This window comes from Leptosomus discolor, chromosome 8, assembly GCF_034619465.1.
Source record: "Leptosomus discolor isolate bLepDis1 chromosome 8, bLepDis1.hap2, whole genome shotgun sequence".
Classification (NCBI taxonomy): domain Eukaryota; kingdom Metazoa; phylum Chordata; class Aves; order Leptosomiformes; family Leptosomidae; genus Leptosomus; species Leptosomus discolor.
The window spans coordinates 17,262,057-17,286,284 of NC_141398.1; the positions used below are offsets into that span (position 1 = coordinate 17,262,057).

The 24,228-nt window shown below is 40.0% G+C and overlaps 1 protein-coding gene across 2 annotated transcripts in view; it reads right to left on the reverse strand.

Annotated features, from left to right (window-relative positions):
- CTNND2 (catenin delta 2) overlaps positions 1-24,228 on the reverse strand; it is a 538,559-nt gene that overhangs the window by 285,595 nt on the left and 228,736 nt on the right. The window contains exon 5 of one of the 2 annotated variants that reach the window (XM_086469516.1): positions 7,040-7,212. The exons of the other annotated variant lie outside the window; for it this stretch is intronic. Coding sequence (XP_086325642.1) covers positions 7,040-7,212 — 173 coding nt within the window. The remainder of the gene's footprint in view (positions 1-7,039; positions 7,213-24,228) is intronic. 2 annotated transcript variants of the gene reach the window in all.

Consider the following 24,228-nt stretch of genomic DNA (forward strand, 5'->3'; position numbering starts at 1 on the left):
GGGGAGCGAGCGAAAATCCTCGGCAGCTGCTGCCGGTTAGACGTTCCGGTTCTGTGCCCGAGCCGGTTCTGGAGCAGCAAAGGATGGAGCTCGCCCTCACGTCCAGGCGGCTTCCCCTTTTTATCGGGGATCTTGGGCTCAAGGGATCATCCGTGAGCCTGTCAATATTAAAATCCTCCAATAACTGCGCCCCGCAGTGAGCGAGAGCTCAGCGCTCTGTTGGAAGGCACACTCTTGTTTCAGGTGGTCTTTATGTTTTTCTGGTTATGCAGGGGATGTACTTGAAACCTGAGAATAACGCTCCAGATCCCAGGAGTTGACAGTGCAGTTTGAATCGGTCTGACCAGTGCTTCGCCCAAACGCACGCACCTCTCAGCTACTGATTTCCTTAGCGAGAAAAGGCTTTAAAATGTGCATAATGAAATTTTGTAACTCAATTCAGTAACTCAATTCAAAGAGGTGTGGTGAATGCCGATAGCGGTGTTGTCTCATGTTTAAATAGCAACGTGTGTTTTTAGTAGCATCCTACAGAAAAAAAAAAACCCAAGTAAATAAAACCACCATGTTCCTGGTATGAAACTTGGATTTATTTTCACTAGGATACCCAATAAAGGATTTGGTCAGGAACTGAGGATGAGATGAAACAACTAATCGAAGCAAAGAATAAATGAAGTTCAGAATGCCAGAAATGTGGACTTCTTCCTACATACGCCCACTGGAAATTTTTCTGTCCTTTTCTTATTTTTGGAGCCCCACCCCTCATCTTAAATGCTTTGCATCTGGGGGAAGTCTATGTGTTTCTCTAGACATGGACAAGAAGCAAGGCTTTGGAGGAGCTGCTCCTGGTGCTTTGCTCACAGTTGTTTGTAGCATGGAAGCTACCAGCACTCGCAGCATTCGGGCGTCTCAAGGGAGCACTGCCAGACCCAAACCTCACTGTCTTCGGGAGGTTTTGTGTCCTGAAGAGCAACGGCCTTGTAGATAAATGTAATGTAAACTGTTCCCTCAAGCTGTTCTGCGTGGCAAAACCCGGGTGGGCAAGGGCATCGCAGATGTAAGTAGCCTGCTTGCTCTTGAGTTGGGCTGTTCTGGTCGCAGCCGTGAGTTACACAACACCACAGCATCAAGCCTTGAAATTTTCATAAATGGCCAACAAGGTCAAGTTGCTCATTTAGAAGACTCCTAACAAAACCAGGAAGGCAAACTCGGGGAACATGAGTGAACTTTTAAAAGCTACTTTCATGCTGAGCTACTTACCGTCTCTGCTTTAAACTGGAAAGAAGGGCTAATCTGCAACTGACTGTCCCATAATGTATTTGACAGGAGAACAGTTTTCATTTTCCAGGTTTAAACTGTTTGGTAACAACTTATATAAAACAAAAACAGGCTGGCAAGATATAAGACAACATGGACAGAGCAAGTTTTGCACATGATGAAAGGTCATTTGAACCAGCACCATTAGCAATTGATATTTGATAATAAATTTTACTTTTTTGGGCTGTTAAGTGGCATAGTAACATATTTTGTAATATTCAACGTTCCAAAATACAGCCTTTGCAATGTTACCAGTGTCTTCCGCAACACACTGCTAACACACCTTAGACGGTTTGTCATTGATCTTAAGGGTTTTAGGCAAGCACTGTCATCATGTACACAAAATTTCTTTTTCTAATCTATTTCTACACTGCTTGATGTGTCAAGGGTTTAGAGTAATTAATTTCAAGTAAACCAATATTATCCCGTATTCCTAATAAACCTCTATGAAGCTGCAGGCATTCTGCCAGTGCTAATTCAAAACCCCAAAAAATCCCACTTCACAATTGCCTGTACAGGGAAGAAGGTGTAGTGGCTGGACACAAGAATTAAATGCTTAATTAAAAACGCAGCATATAGCACTTCCTAAAAAGCTAAGCATTTGGTCTGGGTGAAGAAGAGAACTTTTGGAGGAACAGATTGCAGTGAGAACATTAGCATGCAGTATTTCCTGGGATGTGAGTAATCTCAGACCTGTCTTAAATTTACTGTGAGGTTCTTAGGTTTTTTCAAAGGGCTGTGTGTACAGTCACATTCTCCACTCGTGTTTTCAGAGCAAAATGTGGTTTACTTTCTTGCAGTGTTTCTCCCTGTCTGTTGCTCAAGACAACCATACAGACATGTCATTGTTCATCCTGCAATGTCATGTTATACTTCATATGGAAGAATGAAATACAATGGTATTTTTCCCATATTTTTCCATTTATCCATTACTGTTATCAACCTGATAATGAAACTGTGTTTAAACAAATAAATTGAAAGCAAATTTGCTTCCCAGTTGTTATATCCTCCTGCATCAATCTATTTCATAAATGTGAACAAAAATCAAGGACTTTCTTTCTACAGCCCTATAAATATCTGTTCTAAGACTCAGAGATTTAATTTTTCTGGTATCTCAAAGAAAAGGAGCCTGATTTGCTTATTTGGATTCAATATATGGGTTCTGATAGATCCTTTTTAACAGCAGAATTGTGTGAAAAAACATGAGAACATTAATACAGCTATGAAAATAATTTCTTTCCTATTTAATCTTACTAGAAATATCATTCTCTACTGATACGGACAAAACGAGATCTGCAGAGCTCTATACAGAAAATTACTGAGGGTGTCCAGTTAGATTACAGTAGACTAGTGAACAGTCTAACTGTTGTTTACCTGCCATAATTCATGCACTTAATGCACTAAATTTCAAGACATCAGCTTTTTTTTTTTTTTCCCCCACAATTCCAATTGAAAATTTAAATCAGAACTTTAACCGAAAAAGATTAAATGAGAGACTGCAATACAAAATTTCTATTTCATGAAGTGCAATTGAGAGGGACAATTAACAGTGTTGAATTATTTTTTCTGCTGAAATTTTTTAATGGATAAGGAATTACAAAATCCTAGATGGCTAAACAGCTTAAGCAAAACTTTGGGCTCAGCTGCTAATTACTGAAAAATCAGCATGTTGGTTCTTAGAGATTGCTCCCAGAGGGAAAAAAAAGGTGTGTAAGAGCAGCAAAACCTGAATAGCAAAAGTCTCAGAGAACAAGGTGACCATTATGAATATGTTAGCAGGTGCAGCAGATCTATTTCGTGTATCACGTAAAATCCCTTCAAACTTTTTTTCTTCTGAGGCATGCCAAAACACAAACCCCAAATCTGGTAGGTTTTGTGCATCTATGTTTCATAATGCACAGGTGCTAAGGAACAGAACTTCTGTCAGTGCAACTGCCTGAGTCTTAGAAACAGAACTAGGAACAGAAAAGGCTTCATAGTAATTTCTTGGGAATGAAATAATGATACATTTTCCAGGAAAATGCTGGAAGATTTGCATCCCGGTACCAGTTACTCTTAAGAAATGACAGTTTGTGCTCAATGTCCTGTACACTAGACAGAGAAGACAAGAAACTGAAAAGTTCTGTTACATTTGAGTAAGTGTGCATGCCCATCTTAGGTCTGGATGAACTTGTATTCACAGGCATTTTTAGTGTAGTATTAAATGCCAGCACCAGTTTTCAGCTCATTTTGCTCTCTGGAACTTTCAGGGGTCACTTGGCCCTTAAAATCTCAAACAAGGCCGTATCTGATAAATACGAACATAGTCATATGCAGCACACTGTTGCCCATGAGAAGACCCTTTTTCTTGATTCTAGGGAGGATTTTCCAATTGGATGCTCAAGTTGTGTGGAAGACATCCCTCCAGGCTGCTTTGGCTTCTTGAAAGTTGGTGGGTGTTGCTAGCTTTAGGCAGCAAACTTGATCATGCTTCCTAGGGTTTTTGAGCGACACGGGTGATCTTTTAAGGGTCCAGCTCTGTTTCACAGTCTCAGTGATGCACTGTGCTCTTTCAGTGACTGCAAGACTTGCTAGTCTATTGAGGGCAGGTTTTTTTCTGTCAGCCCAAAGAACCTCCCATATGGCTTCACTCGAGGTATCGCTCTGCTCCAGTCCCATGTCTCTATCAACACTCTTCTACAAAGGGCAGAAGAGGGTACGGAAAATGCTTAACATTCTGTAGTCTTCGGGGTGCAGACTTCAGACCTTGGGCAGCACCTGTGGAAGGGTCTTCCTTCTGCAGGACTGCTTTGCTGTCATTTTTAAGTTCCTGACCTAAATCATCATTTTGTTTTTAAGGGTTTTCAAATTCTGTGCCAGCTTGTTCAGTCCAGAAGCTTCAGAGGCAGAGGATAATACGCAGCAGGGATTTACCTCTGTTGCTGCCCCAGCCTCTGAAAAGACCGCAGCATCACCAGAAGCTAAAAGAGTCCACATTCAGAAATGTAAACTAGTTTCACTTCCTTTCCCCTCCCTTCGCAAATACGTGGCAGAGCATGTGGAAAACCACTATTTGTAGTACATGCTATGCTTTATATTCCTACAATACCCGAGTTGGATGACCGTTCTCAAGATGACAGCAAACCAAATCAATCGGTGGTTCACAGACTACATTGTCCAAATAGAAGATTCACTTTTGAGCAACTCATCTGCAAAATCTGCTACTTTTCACAGTAAGAGCCACTACTGATTCTTCACAAATAACCTTAATCAATTAAGACAGGATATATCGGGATTTGGACACCAAGCTTGAAAAGCTGTTTTCAGTGGAGAAACAGAGTAATTCCCTGCCAGAGGAGCAGCAGTTGCTAAGAAATCCTATTCCAGCAGCATTTAGAAGATAACAATTCCATTCTAAAGTACTCAAAGCAGTGGAAAAACTCTATGATCTATAATGAAGTCCTCCAAATTGACAAAAATGTTAGATTGCTCTTTGCAGCACTATACAGGAAGTCCCAAGACTAATTAGGTTTTTTTATACAATTGCCTTTTCAGAAATTGTTCTTGCTGTCACAGCTGGCCTTGGGACTATTTACATTTTTTTTCCCACGCATTTGGGCTATCATTCATGTTCAGAGATAGCTATATTCCTTGCACACAAATACCAAAGGAAATTATCACAATCTAAGCAGTTTTGACTCCTGAGGCTTATTTTAATTATAACAGGAATAGCAATACTATTCCAAGGATTGACTCTTTTTCTCCTTAATTGTGGGATCAGCAATAGCCATATTCAGAACTTTTTAACTTTTGACTCTTCCTTTTCTTGTTTACCTCCTTTAAAACCTCCTTTATATGCTTTTTATGGTATTAATTCATAATTTGTATGGCAGTTTGTTAATATTTTCAAGATAGGTTTTAATTGACCTGAAGCTGTCAAGCATCCTTTGGAAGATGATGGTGTGAAAAATCATGTTCTCCGAGTTATTTTCCTGCAGGAACATCTACCATACAATCTGGAGGAACATGGGAAGAAAACCTATTTTCTGCCCTCTCATAACAAGAAAAAAAAGGGTTAGGAAAGGTTGCCTTACTAACTTACTAGTCACTTTTCTGAAGGTAACCAGTTCTCTGTGAAGCAGATGGTTCACGAGAACTTTTCAGATCTAAGCAATGGCTGTTCAGTGTAATTTCAATGAAAGAAATCTAGATAATGAACATTTTCCCCTCTCCATAAATTCATCCTTTTTTGAGTATGGTAAAATCTATATTAAGAATATCACTACTTCTAACCCCTAGACAATTGCACACTTTCTCTTCCTGCCCTTTTTGGGTTTTTTAAGGTTCTTTCTCCTTCTCCTCTCATTTCTTCTTTGTTTTTGTTTCTGTTGCTTTCATAACCTGTTCCTTTTCCATGGTCATACTTTTTCTAGCCTCCCTGAAGAAAGCATCGCACCCTTTCAGGCTAACATCCAGGGTATGATGGTTTTCACAAAGGACAATTCCTGATGACATCTGCTCAGGCTATAACTGCATATTACAGCCTCCTTTTTCCTTCTAGCTGAAATCGTGCTCTCCTGCTGGCTCCAATCCCAAAGAACATCAGGGAGGTCCTCTTGGTAAACACAGAAAAACCCTGAGGCCTTACCACTATGCAGGCTCATTTTAAGCCCTTTACAGAAGAAAAAAAATACGTACCCAATTTGAAATGAAATTTAACTGAGCTTTATTTCATTTTTCAGTCTTAGAGGGTAGGGAGCTTTTCTGAGCAAATTGAGAGAATAGAATATTGTATGTCTCTTGGTATCCCACAAGCTGTGCAATGACTATATAATACTTGAAATCTCTTAGCAATTTAAGGCTTTGAAATTCAAATACTACTCACTTCTACAGAATCCTGAATTATCAAGTATCCCAGCATCACACTGAGATGGTCTGCTTTGCTAGGGCGGTTAACATCGAAACAGAGAAAATAACCTGAGCTGACCACCAAAACCCAGTTGGACTTTGTTTATGTACAGAAGCATGAACACTTCTAGAAATTTTTGTCTGAACTGAAGCTTAACTTCCCAGTGAAAGGCTTTGATGTCACAGTGAAAAGCACAGAAGGTGAGAGGGTTACTTGTCAGAGTCGGGAGTGATCGTTTAGACAGGAAGAGACTTATAAAGTTTTCACGAGCATCTGAAACAGTCTTTCAAAATGTTTTAAACAGCGGCTGCCTGGTAAGTTGCTTGTCTTACAATATGGGGGGAAAAAAGGCAAAAAATGATTCTCACGCTTGGGATGAGGCCACGGCACCAGGCGATGCATGGTATCCCAGCAGGTTTTGCATCTGGTGACAGCCTGGCTTTGTTTTTGTTTGCTGGCGCTTACGGCTTTCAGTAATGCCCGGATACCAATGCAGGGAGGTCCTGGACCTTAGTTAGGGCTCCTAATCAGCACCGGCACAGAAATTTTCAACTTAAATGCCTGAACATGCTATCACCAAAATATATATGCAAGTGAGTAAGTAAAACCGGCATGCAAATCTCCTTTTTAATCAGGATTATTTTATTACTATGCAAGTCAACCCACTTTAGATTTATAAAAATCAAGGTGGTAACTCCACCCCGCTCAGACGGGTTGAACAAGACAGAAAGTAAAGGCAGACATTCACATGCCAGCGGGCACCAAACAGCTCCGTTTCCTGGGAGCTACCCCACACAACTGCAGGCGCAAGAGACCTGGACTGCGTAGGACACATACCTGGCTGTAGCTCTGGATGGCACCTCTGGCCTGAGTGCTGCGGGCCGGGAGCTGGGCGGCTGCTGTTTCACCCAGGGCGAGGGTCTGGTTGCTGTGGTAGCTGGCCGAGTACTGGAAGGACCCTTCAGGTTTGGAATTGAGCTGGAGTGCACTCTGGGAGAGGAGGCTGGGCCCTGCGGGGACAGGATTTGAGAGCAGTCAGAGAGTCTCTGGGAAAGAACACACCTGCATTATCTGTCAAGTGAGCCTCGAAATTATCAGATGTATGTGGCTTCAGCTTTTCACAGTTTGGCTTTTCAGTAATAAAAATCACATACATTAAATAGTTTCTTTACCACTCAGCTCAGTCATCATTATTACTGCGTTCAAGCTACAGGCAACATTGCCTTCTTTGCAAAAAACATGGTTTTGACTGGTGGAGAAATTCTATGCCTAAACAGACCCAACTGTATTATCTGATAAAGAAGTCTTGGTTCTCAGCTCAGAGTAGTTGAGTTTTCTTTTTTCCTAAGGGTAAGCCTTGTTTATTTCACTTAATTATATCCAGTCGTTCTGCATGGGAAATGCAAATTTGTCCCTGCCTGGGCCCCCAGCACATTAGATCTATTGATTACTGCCACCCTGTCCTGTACACACGGTGATGTAATACTTCGGTGCTTGTAGGGATGGATGGCAGCCTTTAAAATATTAATAGCTCCTCTCATCATGTAGGACTCACCCTGATCTCAGTGAATCTTTGATGACTGTTTTGTCAGCCTATCTTATCTTCCCCATCACAGCACTGCGCGGCAGGAGAGCCAAGTGCAGGCAGCGAGCTTAAAATTGGGGCTGCCAGACTGAAGGGATGTTGGGAGCGTGAACAGTGACACTTATTTATATGACATTTAGTTGTTCTGTGAAACTAAAACATGTTCTAATATTCATTAGGTTCACATACAAGTGATTTAGCTTATCACATACCCATAGCAAATCCCCCAGTTTTTGCCCTGAGAGCATGTATCAGGCAGGGAAAAGCTCTTCCTACACCGTGCTGTCGCATGGTTTAGACATGACTTCCCAGAACCGCTTTTAATGGTGAATTTATTCTGTCTCCATACATGAAGTGCTACATTAAAGAATACCCACCTAATCCTTCCCTATGCCTTCACTCTTCTAATTGTCAATAAACTGGCTTACTGTTCCACTCTGGTGTCCGGGTGCAGCAAGTGAACCACGAGGACAGAAAAGCAGAGGGTTATGCCTTGGCCATCGCCTGAGTTACAAAGACATCTACCCTCAACCCAACAGCTATCATCTACACCATATTCAGCAGCTCCCCGGGGATGATAGGTTCACCTTCTGGTTAGCACTAACAAGCTCATGAGAGCATAGAAGGTGACACAAACCTTAAGGGATGTGAAATGATTATGTTGATTTTGCTCCTACAGAACATGTGAAAACTTTTTAAAAGACCACTGTGGCAGAATTCCAATAAATTTTACCAGAAATAACACCCAGTACATTCCTGATACAAAGGCCAAATTTTATGACCTTTAAGTCTTTGCTACGAGGATGTACAGCTGCTCCAAAAAGATTTCCACTAGAACATGTACAAACAACTCCGCCCCCAAATTAACATGGAGAGTATTTTTTCCCCTAGTCTGTTTCTCAGAAATGGCAGCACCATTATAACTGGTATTTTCCAAAATCCAACCCAAACCATTCATATTATAAACAAATCATAGTAGGCTATGTAAAGTGGAAGTGTTCGCATCTAAGTGTAAACTGGGATGATGACACTATTTTTACATACCAGCACAATTTATACTGCAAAGTCAATTGCATTCATCAGCATATTACAGATATAGGACAAATTTAGAAAGTAAGTTCTGGTCCTCGTATTTTCCTTACAAGTACAGAAGGAGGCAGGGCTCCATGTAATCTCTGAGGTTATTAAAAATGTATCACACGCACAGGAGAGCTGAATTTAATCCTGCATGGGTGCTTATAAATCTAACATTTGGTAAGTTTCCATTCCCTGACTGCAGAGAGGCTTTACTAAGCATCTTCCATTCAATTGTTGCAAATTTTGTTCTTTAATGAAAGAAATATTTTCACAGATTTTTTTTTTAAAGACCATAAAGAAAATACAGGCTTATTTTTAAAATATATCTGTAGACTTTATTTTAACCTTTTGGATTTTGAACTTTCACTGAGAATTTGCCTCTGATCAAGGGACATGATTTAAGTTCAGAATATTCACAAAAGCATAACTTTCCCAGGAGGGGCAAAAGTTGCAGCAAGGAAGCAATTTTTGTGCATGAAAGTGTTTGTACTCATTCTGAAAGTAATTATGCTGTGACATTTCTAAAGCTTAAATAATGATTAAACTGTCACATGCTATGAACTCAATATGTTTAAATTTTCATTGCATCTGGCTTTCAAGTGTTCCTTTCATATCACTGTGGCTCACTAGGGGATTTACATAGCCAGCTAGAATCACATACATGGGTTCCCTGCACCATTTAGACTAAACACTTCCATGCACTTTAAGAAACTTATCCAAACCGTAGAAAAAAAAAAATTAGTAAAAAGTTTGGAGCACATGGTTTTAAGTTCACTAACTACTACATAGCAATTTTAATTTTGTACCTTAACAAGCAGTAATGAACAATTAAAACGTATATACATTTCAATAAAGCAATTACAAAGTCATTTGAGAGAGACAGCCAGATAGATATTTAGATGTGAAATAAGCCCACATTTCTCAAGCAAACATAGAATAGAGTTGTGGCTGCTCATCTGTAAATAGCTAAGTCTAAACCAAGCGTACAAACTACAAGAAACATTTGAGACCAATCAGTGTGATCTTGAAAAAACATAAGTTCCTTTTTCGGGATTGAGGGACTACTAGCAGTCCCATCTTGTCTGACAGGGAAAAGATGGATTGTTTTTCTCATTAACATTCTTGAGATTTCAATCTGAATGTAAAACCAAACCTTCTGAGGAGCTCCCAGCTCACCCAGAAGAGAAGAAAGTGGTTTGTGTACTTCTGTATGCTGGTGGCTCTTGACAACAAGCTACTGTTTCTCCCTGGCAAAAATTTAAACTCTGTTCTGTTGGTATTAGAAAGTGTTCATGCAATTATTTTTCATTTGTTTTCATAAGAGTTAAGGCAGCTCAAAATTCTCTATTTTCAGTTAGGCACTGGAAATCAAAAGTTAAGTACCAGAACATTTCAGTCTTATTTGTTCCCTTAATGCTACATAATTAACTACCAATCTTCAATTTAAAATAAACTTGAAAATAAACACTCCCAGCTTCATAAGGTTTAGTTTAGCAGATACCAAATATTTTGTGTTGTTGTAGTATTGCTTCAAAAATTTGTACTACATTTTGTTTCTATTTGGGGGTATGAGGAAGACATAACTACCTGTTTTCCCCTATGTTTTTTCACTACCACATAAAAAAAATCTATTTGTCTTGTGAAAGAATATTAGTGTTGGATTATTCATAGTGGACAGTACCAAATTTTCACTGATTCAGTCAGTGCCACTTTTGTCCTGTATTAAATTAGTACAAATATGTGTGCAAATTCAGGCAACGAAGTCAGAGACATCATACACTGGCACAGGTTGCCCAGAGAAGCTGTGGCTGCCCCCTCCCTGGCAGTGTTCAAGGCCAGGCTGGATGGGGCTTTGAGCAACCTGGTCTGGTGGGAGGGGTCCCTGCCCATGGCAGGGGGTTGGAACTAGATGATCTTTAAGGTCCCTTCAACCCAAACCATTCTATGATTCTCTGATACTGCAAGAGACACCACTGTGGACTAACTTCAAAAGATGGAGCAGGGTATCGTAATTAACTCTTTAATTTGTCCCCAGTTTGGTGGACACGTATTTTCCTCTTCCTCTTAACCTCAAGCAGAGCAGCGTGCAAGGCTCCCCATCTTCCTCACTCTGGCTGCTGTAACCTGGCTCAGTAAGGAGCTCAAAAGAGGAGGACAGGGTGTGCATCTTGCTTGGAACACAGACAAAGTGCACTTAAGCTGGGGAAAGCTGCTGGAGCACAGAGAAGACTAGGCAAGAAGAGAACAGAAGAGGATGAAGGACATGCCTGCATCAGGAAGCCAACACACAATGAAACCGCAGAGGTGATGGAGAGCAAAGGGCTTTTCTAGGAATCGGAGAAGGGAAACAGGAGTTTCCTTTGCAGTCTGGAGATCCAGGTGCTGGCAGGCACAGCAAAGTTAGAGGAAAGAAGTCACCCATTCAGTGAGGGGAGGGGGCAGGCTGCTTGTGAAGACCTTTTACAGTGGGGGACTCGGCCCTACCCTGAGTCCTGTCACTGAAGAGAGCATCACTGAAGCTCATGCTTGCTACCTTCCTGCCATACTGCATTCGACAAAATAAATATAGCCTGGCATTACACTGAACAGGCTGATTCATAGCATTTAGTACATTGCATATGGCCAAAAATGTAAACCATCGATTTACAGACTCCATCCTGGGCTATAGCAGAAGGAGAGCTTCCACAGCATCTACCTGCTTCTGTCAAGGAGGGAGTCAGGGAAGCAGGAGGCAAAGGTTGCAGAATGAGCCCCACCACGCACGGCTGGGGCTGCTCCTGTGCCCCTCCCCTGTGAGGGACAGGGTATTGCACTGGCAGTACTTCTTCACGGGCCACTGTTTTTCTTTCTGAATAACAATACAATGTGCAATGCTGCAATGAAATGCAGTGCAGGTATTTAAAAACCAAACCAAAGGAGTAAGTGGTCTTAAAGGATGAGATTACTAATTAAAGGACACCACAGTAACAGTTGATTACGGGAAACCAAAGTGACAAAGAATCCAGGTTGCCATTATCATCCATGGCTGGGTCGAAAATGGGGAGAAAATTGAAATTAGGGAAAGATTTGTCCTTTTGTTTTTAAGAGCAATATTTTATTTGGAATTAAGATCTTTTGCCTGTCATTTCTGCTCTCTTCAGACCACTTCCTCCTCCTCCTTACATCATTCAGAGTAAAAAAAAAAACCCAAAAAATCAACCAAGCAAAAAAAGGATCACATCCTAAAACTTTCATGTTGAATTTTTGGGGTTTTTTTTATAAATTATTCTTGAACAATGAGTGTTTGCATGCAGAAATACTTTATATAGCTGTTTCAGAACAGCAGAATACTAGGATACTTTTCAGTACCTGCATGTAACATTCTAGCTCTACCAGTGCTTGCTTAGGCAACAAAAAATTAGTTATAAGTATCGAACAAATACTCATAAACGTCTAATTATTCTACTTCTTATGCCAGCAGTGACAAGATATTACAGACCAGTAAACAAAATAAAAAAGAAGAATGGTAATACAACAATAAAATTCCATCAGTATACTTACCATATTTCTCTATTTAGATCATCCCTTGGATTTCCTTTTTTTCAAACCACTGTTTGCAGCATACTCAAAACAAGATAAAGCAAGCTTTCCAGTGTGTGAAAAAAAGTGTATTTTGCTTTTAAATACTATCCTGTTCCTCAGCATAAAAATTTATATTGACTTGTGCAACTGACTTTATACCTACATTTCATCAGAACAATCCAACTTATACATTGAAGAAAGGTCCAAAATGTCCATTTTGGTATGCTCAGAAACTGCCGAGGGCTAAGGCTACTATATTCAAATCCACTGGAATACACTTGCTGATTTCAGAAGGAGTCAAATCAGTTTTTAAGATATTCTAAGTGTATTAAAGTGGTGCATGCTAACAGAGAAAATGTACGAATTGAACGTACAGTATAAAATATTTTTTTAACAAATACGATGCCGGTAAAAGAGTAGCTATATTATTAGAAATGTTTAGCAGACCAACTACATCAGCACGACTGCTCCAAATTTTAAAAGCCTGTTTCTTTCTGCTAGTCCTCCTGCAAGAAGAGGGGATTCAATGCTCCCTGGCACTGCCAAACTCCAAGAGTACAGCACTTAGCTTTCCTCTCCTCATTCACTTGGAAGCAAACCCCAAGAGAAGGTGGGTGCTCAGCTCCCCACCGTGATCCACAGCCCTGGGCGGCAGGATGCCCAAATCAGGCAGAGAAAGCACTGCATTAAAAAAAAAAAAAGAAAAAGAAAATAAAAAAACCCGAGAAACAAAGACCAAAGTGCATCAGCACAGTACTGAATTTTGATTCAATGAGTAGTCATTAATGCCGACTGGAGCTGCAGTGAGAGATTACAAAAAACAGGCATCAGCACCAACAGTAGTTCAAAAGCCAGGGAACTTGGTTGGGAATCAGAGCTGGTGAGTCATTGCCTGTTTCCTTCCTTTCCCCCAGAGGATAGGGCCTTGTCCGGTGACCATGGAGGTAGCAGAGCTCACCTGAATTGTATCCCATAGTGGTTACAAGCAGTAGAGTATCTCATGTAAGAAACCCTTGGGCTATAAGGAGCTTACTAGTGTCAGAAGTCAAGCAGTTTTCTAAGTGCTAAGAGACTGGTCCAGTACCCCTACACTGATTAGAGATGGGGGGCAAAGAAGCACATCCTATTAAATCTTGCTATTTTTATTACTAGATCATGAATGAGGATTTAAAAACAAACACATGATGTAATGTCTGATAAGATTTCAGTACAATCAGTATTTCTGATAAATATTTTTACCTATAGGACAGCAAGTTGAGGTAGTACGAATCTGTGGATTAACTCCATTATGAACCCAGAGAACTTTGTATTTTTCTATCTTATACTGTAGCACTATTGCTGGGTCACAAAACTAAACAGCCAGATGAATGTAGGATTCTTGTAAAGGATGAACGCACAAAAAGAAACCAAAGAAATTGTTCCCTGTGGGGCTATCAATGACAGCCCATCCCTAGTGTCTGCCAGTCAAACACCCGAAAAGTTTGTCCTGTTTCCTAATCCTTAGACTGCAGCATCTTATGGAATACTTCACAAATTCTGGCTTCACCGTACGTAACAATTCAAGATGACACTATAGTAATAGTATGGTCTATCTTCAAAACAAAAAAAGGCTGAATTAAGAAACAGGACTAATATATTACATTACAGAGCAGAATTTATCATGGAACAAGTATTCAGTAATAGATTATGTGCTAGTTGTTCAATTATAAAATAATTACTGTATAATGACAAGTTACATACAGTACTATGTTATTACAAGATAAGGCATGATTAATTCAGCATTCTAAATCTATGCAATAATTACTTCTGAATTGGCTAAAATAATTACACTACAAACTGCAGAAACATACACCTCGTCAGCCCCCATGAGATAATTGTATGCTTGTTACTTGGTTTTTCATGTGAAGTTCCCAACAAAAATATTATGCAAGTGAAAGGAGAAGGATTTTTTTTCTCTCCTTAAGATTTAAAGTCAGTTGGCATACTGGGGCACATTTCCTTCCCCAAGTAAGTAGTAAAGTGGAGCACAGCTATTGTGTTACAAATTTCCATTTGGTCAGTCATCTATTGAGATGCCAGCTCTAATTGACAAAGGAAATAGACCAAAACGTGCTCAAACGAACATTTAATTAGCTCCCATAGCAATTATAAACACCACTTCACTCACCTTCGATCAACTGACAGAAGTAGTAATGATAAATTATAGAGTAAGTGTAAATAAAGTGGTTTTAATTAGTTTAATTAATCACTTCACACATTCTTCAACCTGCTTTGCTCATTTGGGTAACAGTTGAAAGAAAGCGCTCGGAAAACTCCTTTAATGTCCTTTAAACATTCATTTACAGAGTTAATAGGTTGAGGTGCCTCACATCCCAGAGAGAGGAACCATCCCCTGTTAGTATATGCCTAATTAAGGATTTCAAATACCAAAAAGTCATCACTTACTGTTTCTTCTGCCTCTCAGGTCATTTAGTTTGACCATGAGATATTGATTCCTACCTTACAAGCTCCTTTTTTGTTAGTTCATTTAAGTGTATGTGCTCATGGTAAGTAGTTGCTAACCGCCTCTAAAGCTGGGTTTTATTTTTTGTCCAGTTTTGCAAATGCATGGATGATCAAGAAAAGATGTAATAAAATAAAAGATGAGGTCAAGTATCTGTAAAGTGGTCACTCAGTTTCTGAGTGTTCAACTGTATTTGGGATGCTGGGGGAATCCTGGAACTAGACTGAAAGAATAATAAAGCCAGGGATAGTTCTTGATGGTAACCTGCCAGTGTCCTTCCACAGTATTTGACAGTAAAGAAGAGGGGATGACAGTTAGAGACAAGGTGGAGGACCTGTTCCTAGCAGTACTAAATTCTTTGGCATCTACTGGAATATCTATCCTGTTTTCCAAGTCCTGCTCCCAGAATTAAGGTCCCAGCTGGGACCAGGAACTTTCCCTCCGAATCAGAAGGGTAAGGAACATTTGTTTGTCTGTTTGCTTTAAAGCCCTCCATTGCAGTATGGACTAGTTTTGAGGTCATCCAAAGCATTCTTTGAAGAAATTCTCTCTTGCTGAGATGATTTAGGATGGTTTTGGAAAGCAGAGGAATTGAGTGAGGGGAAGAGAAGCCCTGCAAGTGCCTTATGGGCTGGCGAGGAGCAGCCACCTTGCCACTTAAGTATAGATGTCTCTCCCCTCTTCCCCTTTTTCTAGTCTCTGAGGAAGTTGCAAAAACTGCAGGCAGAAGCAGTGGAGGCAGGGGGCAATTGTGGGGGAAAGCTCTGGGAAATAGATGAGAGGCCTTTGTCACTATCATAAAAAGATGTTTTCTTAATTACAGGCAGAAAAAGGAGAGATTAAACCAAGGCAAAACTTAAGATCTGAAGATGAAAACAAACCCTGTCAGCTACAAGTGGTCAAACAGACTCTGTGGACTTTCAAGCCAACTGTTGGTCAGATCTCAAACAGAAGATAACAAGTAGCCGTAATGTATCAATAGTAATAAGCATTGCCCCCATTATCCCTCCAAATCCAGGACTAGTGCTAGAATAGTACTAGTGAAATGAAATTTCAAGATCTGCCTTCTAGGAGATATTAAATATTAAAGGTATCAGTACCTCGGTATTACAAGAAAAAATGCCCCGAGGCTGCAATGTAACAAAGGTATTCCATACCCTAGTAATGAAGAAAGTTGGAAAAAAAGAGCGGGGGGGGAGTAAATGCATACTTAAAATGAAGAAAAAAATGATATTTTATATGCTAAATCACAAGCAGCTCCCTGGTTATGAAACAAACACATCTCTTCAGATGACAGGCAGCAATTCCTAAATGAGCCCTCTGAAAACAAACTTGTTTTACAAAAACAGGAAAGTAATTTAAATGCAATACCATGCTCTACCAGCATTAAGAGGGCTATGTTCTACCTACAAATGCAGAAAAGGGCTTTAGTGTTGCTATAGAACCTATTCTTAGGTACTGGGAAATAGGATTTGGTGGAATGCATTCAGAAATTTAGAGTAAGTTCATTTTCATCCAAGAATTCTATAAATGATATATATCTGGAGAAAAGATGCAGAAACTAGGCCGATACCATTATGTAAAGGAACAATACAAGGATATCCCTTCTAACTCTCTTTCTGACCTAATTACTATTGGAATGAAAGATGAAGAACACTTTATTTCAAGAGTAAGTGAACTGGGAATAGAAAATAGTTTCATTACATGCTGATTATCTTATGCTTTTTACACAAGATACAAATTCTGCCATTATTGTAAGAGGAAAAACAGAGATGGTGGCTAGAATTTGAAATAATAAATCACTGCTCCAAGGGACAGCAAAGCACCACAAATGTCCGCAAGAAGCAGTAGAAAAACATAAGACCTGAAGTGCATAGAAAAAAATAAGGCCTGCATCCCACCTCAAGAGTAAATGGTTTTTTTTTGATTATGGAAAGATTTCTTTTTTTATGGTCATGTTGAAATCCCAGAGTCAGGGCAGGGGGATAGATGGCACCAATGTCTAATTCAGAGAGGACGCCTGACACCACCAGGTTTCCAACTACTGTGTAACGGTAAGGAAGTGCCTCCAAGTAAGAGGAATCCCTGTGCGATTGAACTAGGACTACAGAGTAGCACTGTGATCTCCTCCTAGTGTTTGGTAGAATCACGTTTCAAAACTTTGGCACTTGCAACATATTGCCTGGTGGTTAAAATTCGCTAACGGCGCACCTGTGAGAGACAGGAAGAAAACCAGAGAGAAGTGAGTAGCTCTTCAATAGCTGAGCTTAGTAAGGAAGTATGTAACGGGGAAGAGTTTCTTTAGTGATAGATAACTTTTATGGCAAAAATTTTTAGGCGATATATTATAAAGATAACAGAATTTCCAGTGAGTTTACACAAAAGTCTTCTGGAAGTTAGGAAATGTGTTGCAAACATGAAATACTAGCAGACTCCTAGAACAAGGTAAGGTAGCAAAGCCTAAGCAATCCTGCCAATAATATAGTAACTTCACTGTTACTTACTCAGATATTGTCTGGTTTGCTTTCTGTATCATACCACACATAACATCACTCCAGATATTTCTTTGAAATGCAATACAGACAGATCTTCTTTCCTAAGGAATACCTGGTAATGTTTGACAGCAGGAAAAAACCTGGAGTTCCATTACTAATGAGACAAGTTACTGAAGATTCTAGAGAACAAGACCTAAAGAAATGCACAGGGCAAGAATAGGTTTATACATATTTAAGGTCAGAATACAGAAGTTGTCCTTGGCTTTGGTTTTTTTTTTTTTTCTTTTCCTTTTTTTCTTTCAAATAGAAAAAGCTAACCTAAATTTAGATTAAAAACCAGGATAACCTACTACTGCAAATTTTTAAATGACCCCAAGATTAAACAACTTATTTTGTAGAAGATTAATCATATTCTATGAAATCACTTGCTAAACTCTGCAGATATCGGAATCAGATAGTCTCTGAAAGAGGTAATTTATCATTGGCCATTAGGATGATGTGTTTTCTAGGAGCAAGATAAAAACAACATAGGAACAAGACGGGCAGCAAGGATAATAACTAAATTACATTTCTGCACTACGGAGGACTCAGAGAGGAAAAATAATATCCTCTAGCCTTCCACCTAGGGATATCTAAGGACGATCTGGAACTCTTTTGGCAGTAAAATTTCTGCTGGCACTTGTTACACCTCCATGAGGAGCCTCTGCCAACAAAACCTTGTCAGTGGTCTAAGGCAGACACCATGTGAATGACACGAAGAATATAAATCACTCCTTTCCACAGATGGTACGATTTGCCGACGGTGATGATGTTACTTCTGTGAAACTCTGCAGGTGGTACACAATACTAGGAGTGGCTGAAGTCATACAATACTTCACTGTAACGGAAGTTTGCTATGTATTAAAAGATCAGACTGTGGAGCCACAGAACAGTACCTGAACTGGGCTTCTGGATGGGATTAGATACATTTCTGAACGTGACCACAAGAAGAAACTTGCATACAGGAGGAGGCACTGCATGCAGTGACACAGACAGCAAGCTCCAACTCAGAAGAAACTGCCATTTGGGAAACACTGAATTTTGGCATAAATAATTGTTATTTTTTAATTTGTGTTTTCATTATCAGTCTCCCATTTTGCAAATACTAACTACATTTAAAATGGAGTGTGTGCTTTGTTTACAGAAAAAAAAGCCAAGTAAATTAGGAACATATTTTGCATCATTAAATCTTTTTTTTTTGTGGTATTTTATACTTTTGAAGACCAACTGTGAATGTCAAGCGTTCCTAGTCACCCTCTGCCTAGCACAGCCTAAAGGTGCTATTGATAGTATTAGTGTGTTCTCCTTTTATTTGTAGGAAATAAAATCAGGTGGTTAAAAACATTACACAAAGATGACTCACATGGAAGCTGAATGCATTATCAGAGATCAAAAAAATTACACAAATCTCTTCTGATAGACCTAAATTAGACTGTTGAAAAGTAACAATAATTAAAAAAAGTGCCTACCACCTTCTGACTATAAAGCATATAAAACTACTCACAGACATATGATCTAACATAAAAGGCATCAGTAGATCTATTATGCTATTATGTTGTTCTAGGAACTAAACTGCTAGCACAAAACAGGTTTCCTCTTCTTGTGCAAAGTAGAACTCTATTCTTTTCCTGACCTCTGACAGGCTTAAAACTTGAATCTTTTCTGCCACAAATTAAAATGGCTATTTGGTCTCTGAGGCGAGCCAGTTCAGAATGTGTTTCACACTGCCTCAGAAGTCAATTAAGAACTAAGTCAAAAAGGTCAACATTTTTTTACAATCTTTTAATTTGCAAAAAACTCCCCTGCCATAAACCAGAAAGTACGCCCTTTTGCTTCTGCATTCTCTTTCTGTGTCCACGAATGTGCATTGCTCTCTGCTCTCATGTTTGACTCTGAAAGTGCATTTCTTCCTTTATAAGGCCAGGATGGAAAAAACGGAAGCAACTCCTTCCTCTGCATTATCACAGAAGTCACAAAAATCCTACTTTACTGAGAGCTATGTAAACTGCTTGTAGCACAAAAGAAATCAAACCCAAACCCATACCTGCCAAAATTTTCTGTTCCATATACATTATTTTACCCAGGCTAACAAGCCAACTACCTCTTTTTCAAGGCTGCCTCTACACACTGCTTATGCTTATGAGCTGGCATCGGCAGATCCCAGAACGATGCGGCTCTTGGCACTGCTGACTGTGCCGAGTGCGCGGGCGCTGGCATGCCACTAAGGAACGAGTAGGGTGAGTGGTTTATCAGTCTGTCATGAGGATGTGGGTGCATTTGTTTCCTGGCCTGCACTACAGACACAATATTTACTGATGTTCTTTTGCAATGTAGGTTTGGATGCCAAAAGTCTTTCTTTGCTCTGCTCCTACAGATGCTACCATAAGTCACTGTCATTTTCTAATGAGTTTCAGTAACTGCTTCCTGCGGTGGATGAGGGGACACTTGGTTGCCTGTGCAGGATTTGTGTTTGCCATAGGCATTACAAGCTGATCGCTCCCTCCTTTCCATTTTTGATGTTGCTACTAATTGTTCCTGCTTTCCTGGTCTTGAGTCTCACCTTTCCGTCTCCCCCCTCTGTATATGTTTTACCTGCTGTTACTGCTCCTGTGTGACTTGACATTGACATTTTGTACTACAGTACAAAGCTAGATTGTGAGGGGTTGTTTTCTTTAGCAAGGACTTTAAGTCAAGTTGCACAGCATAAAATGACGCCAGGTACCAAAGTCGGATTCATCTCAGGGTAAGCAAGCTCAGAGATATGAAGTAATATCATTACATCAGTAGGGATGTATATATAAAAGCACATTTCAACATGTAGGCATAACCAGAAATAAAGAAACTCCAAGAAACATGCTGCAGGTGACAGCACATTGAAACAAAAAATCAGTCTATAGGCTGCTGTACAGAAATGGAGGGAAATTAGAAATTACTTACTTGTAATATTGTCATAGTGTTACCTCTGGACTCCCAACATGACACACCACTGAGCAATGTGGATTCGCTTGAAGTTATCCAAGTATGCAAAAAGTGAGGATAGCAAGGCCACTTTTACACAGAAAAGGTGTTTTTATTTTTATGTTTTCTGCCTCATCAAATGTTTGAGGACAAGACACTGAGGCTTTATTTCATGATGTGTCAGAACAGAAAAGATAAAGGAACTGTAAAAAGGAAAGATGGAATCGAAACAAGAAGGGAAACAAAGAGATAAGGGTATGGTAAGACAGTGATGGGTAGTTTAGAGAAAGATGGGATAGCAAGAAAACGCAAGAAAGCATAGGAAAGGAGAGGGCTAGGGAGAAATACTAAGATAGCATGAGTGTCTCTGGCTGGAGATTCCTTCCTGGGGAGAGGAAATTGCACGAGGCAGCCTGCAGCAGTTTAGGTCCAACAGTAAGGGCACCTACTGGACCATCATGGTTAGAACAGTACTCTGCCAGTGGCTTCTAGTGCTTTCTCCCCAAGAAGCCTATAAATGCACCCTACCAATCCACAGAAGGGCTGCAGAAGGATTGAGGCAGTTGAAGCCTTGCACAGGAGGGTGCCCGCAGGCAACTCCTGTGCCACCCCTGAGGAACAAGGGAAAGCAGAAGCTGCTTCTCTGAATGGTGATGGTTCTGCCAGCCTTCACCAGGCCTCCTGCTTGTAACCACACATGAACTCGAAGACAGGCAGCGAGCCAGGACAGAACAAGATCAGCCAGACCCAAGCCACAGTCCCTAACACTCCACTGTCAGAAACCCACGGTCACCCATGGCTGGTGAAGCAGATACCAAAGCCTGCCAGCAATCCCAGTGGCTCAGCTCCTAAGTTTGACTCTGCAGTGGTGGTCTCCTTCCTGTATAAGGGAAGAGACCGAAAAGGAAAACTTCACACAGGCTCTTAAAAGTGAGAAGACCAATATGAATTTAATAGGATGTGGTATGTCAGCAACAAAGACGTGCCTGTTTTACTTGGCCTTTACCATCCTGACATCCGTGATAAAAGCAGAGGTGATAAAGTACTGAATGACAGTGTCTGAGCTACATCTTTTCACTGATGCTATTCTCAATACCTTTGAACTCTGCCTCTGACAGAGGATGACGAAAACAATAAAGCCCAAGCTCAGGATGCTCCGTACTGATGGAGCATTTCCTGGGGCAGCACTGGCTGTAAACACTGATGCTGAGATATAAGAGCTGGCTCTCAGGTCAGTGACAGAACCTGTTTCATATTATCAAATCTATGGGTGGATATGGGCCAAACATAGACAGTCAGCTATTTTGTAAAGACACTAATTTCCCGCTGAGGACTGCCTCTGGAAGCAGGTCTTGGTGTTTGCTACCAGCCAGTGGTTATTATAAAATTACATGAAAATTATTTCATGCTCACACTTAGGGTGACTAGGGCCAGAAAGGGGAGGTGGATAAAGGAAACAACATCTTATTCCCATTTCTCAGGAATCTAAGTACTTAACTACTTCAAAAGTAGTTGAATTTTTCTCACAGTTGAAACAACTTCTGTACAAATTTCTCTATACAACAAGTAACTGTGAGACCACCCTTGAGCAAAAGGTGCCCACCTTTCAAAGTTCCACACCATTACAAACTGGGCAAAGATGACTTCGAAACCCCAAAGTTTTGAAGCCAAGATATTGAAAAGTCTTGTATTAGAAGAGACGGATGGAACAGGGAGAGGCATCTAAAATGCCCAACCATAAATGTTTACCCTGAATATATTACAATACTGACACAAGTTTCATCAATAAATCAAAATTTCCTCAGACCTCATATTCTTGAGAGATTTATCTGGACCTAAGAATTGTTGAGTCAGACAACTGCCAGGTTTGCATTAATGCAGCAGAAAGAAAGGTGGTGTGACCTGTGTTACGCACCTCTGCCACTCCTACTCCAAAGACTCCAATCCTAAAATGAAAGAGGGGCATGCACACTTCCTAGGTGTTTTTCAGTTCTAAAATGTATTCAAAGAGCACATCATTTTATTAGCGTGTATGTTTACCAGGAGATCCCAGGAGAACACCTCCTTTGTGTGCACAAAGAATGACTCAGCTGGATCGCCCTGGCTCTCAGAGCAGATAATGAAATGGAAATAACTTCATCTATCAACAAATTGTGAGGTCCACTGATGCCAAATCTCATCTCATTGAGCATGTCAGCCATCTGACAGGTGGCAATTTCACAAAGCAAGAGCTATGGGATGGAAAACACATAAACACGCATCCTTTTACACATTCATTGTGTAAATAGTGCCTTTTTGTTTAAACCCATTTTCAGTATCTATGAATAAAGCAGCTGATAAAGGATGAAAACCACAAAGGTTGAACAAGGAATGCTCTTTCAGACTGGGACATCTGCTTTCACACTGAGTAAGGAGGATCTCTCTTACTGTAAAAAAAAAAAAGCTGAATCAAAACTGAATTAAGAGAATAAAATAAGAGCTTAGACCATCTTCTTAGCCTCAGAATTAGATGGGTTATTTAAGTAAAAACCACATCTGTCTAATACAACAGCTATATATAATTTCATGTGATAAAAATAATCTGTTCTTGTAAAACAAGTCATTCTTCAGAGGAAAAAAATCAACCTCTAAATTGTACTACTACTTATTTGTGCTGCATTTTGGGCAAATAGTTTCAAGTGACTAAAAGAGTTACTATATCATGGGATTGAGTCCTCAGTGGGGAGCCATGCTTTTTTCTTCCCCAGAAGGAATGAGACATCCTTGACTGCCTGCATTTCTGTCAACATGTAGCCTCAGTGAAGTGCACTCTGAAATGGCATTAGCCAAGAAGACTGTTATTTAATCTACACTGTATTTATTCCCTTATCAGTGTGCTGAATTCTGTAATTAATTCTGAGCACCAGGACAATAGGGTCACAGATACAAATAAAAATGTATTCAGAAAATCTGGGGAAAAAGAAATTTCTGGAGTCAGGTGAGAAAAAACTGCAATTCCAATATAAACCGCTTATTTTTAAATTGAAATGTAAAATGTAGCATTTTAAAAATATCACACAATTGGAAGACTGATCCAAGAGGTTTTCTGATCCATGTCAACAAGAACTCTGTAGCTGCAGTCTGTGGTATTGATTTAGAGACCAAAGAAGAATGGTTGTCACATCAAGTGATTAAGCAAGTGAAAAATAGTGAAACAATTCCATTTCAGTTAGAAACCTGAACACCAAAAGCTCTGTAAATCTGCCCCATAATCCTTTTAAGACTGGTCTTATGCTCGTTTTGTGGAGACTGAAGCAAAGGAAATAGCATGAAAGATTTAAGTATAGATATCTTAAATTAAAATTAGAGACTTCTGGATTAGGAGACATTTGAGCCTGTGGTTTAAGTTAGGAAGAAAGTGCCAATGGATTTGCTCAGTAATCTCAGCAGTCAGTCTAACCCTCATTTTGGTAATGCCATGACAGAGGGAGTAACCGTTGCCTGTCTCCACTGCTGTAGCCTGTAAGGATTCAATGAGTGCTGTATATCTGTGTTCACTCTCCTTCTTTTCTACCTTTTCAATTGTTCTTACGTGTAATGGGGGGAAAAAAAAAAAGAAGAAAACAAAACAAAAATGAGGTTTACTGACTAGGCAGTAAAAGGAATGAATCTGAAGTAATCGTGTGACTTTGAGACAGTGGTGCAGCGATGGGAAGGGGAGGAAAAAAGTATCCTGTTTCCTTCATCCCCCATCTCTCCAAGCTTTCTAATCTAAAATATTAACTTTTGGTCTCCGTAATAACTTACTCAGCCCTCACAAAATGCCTTT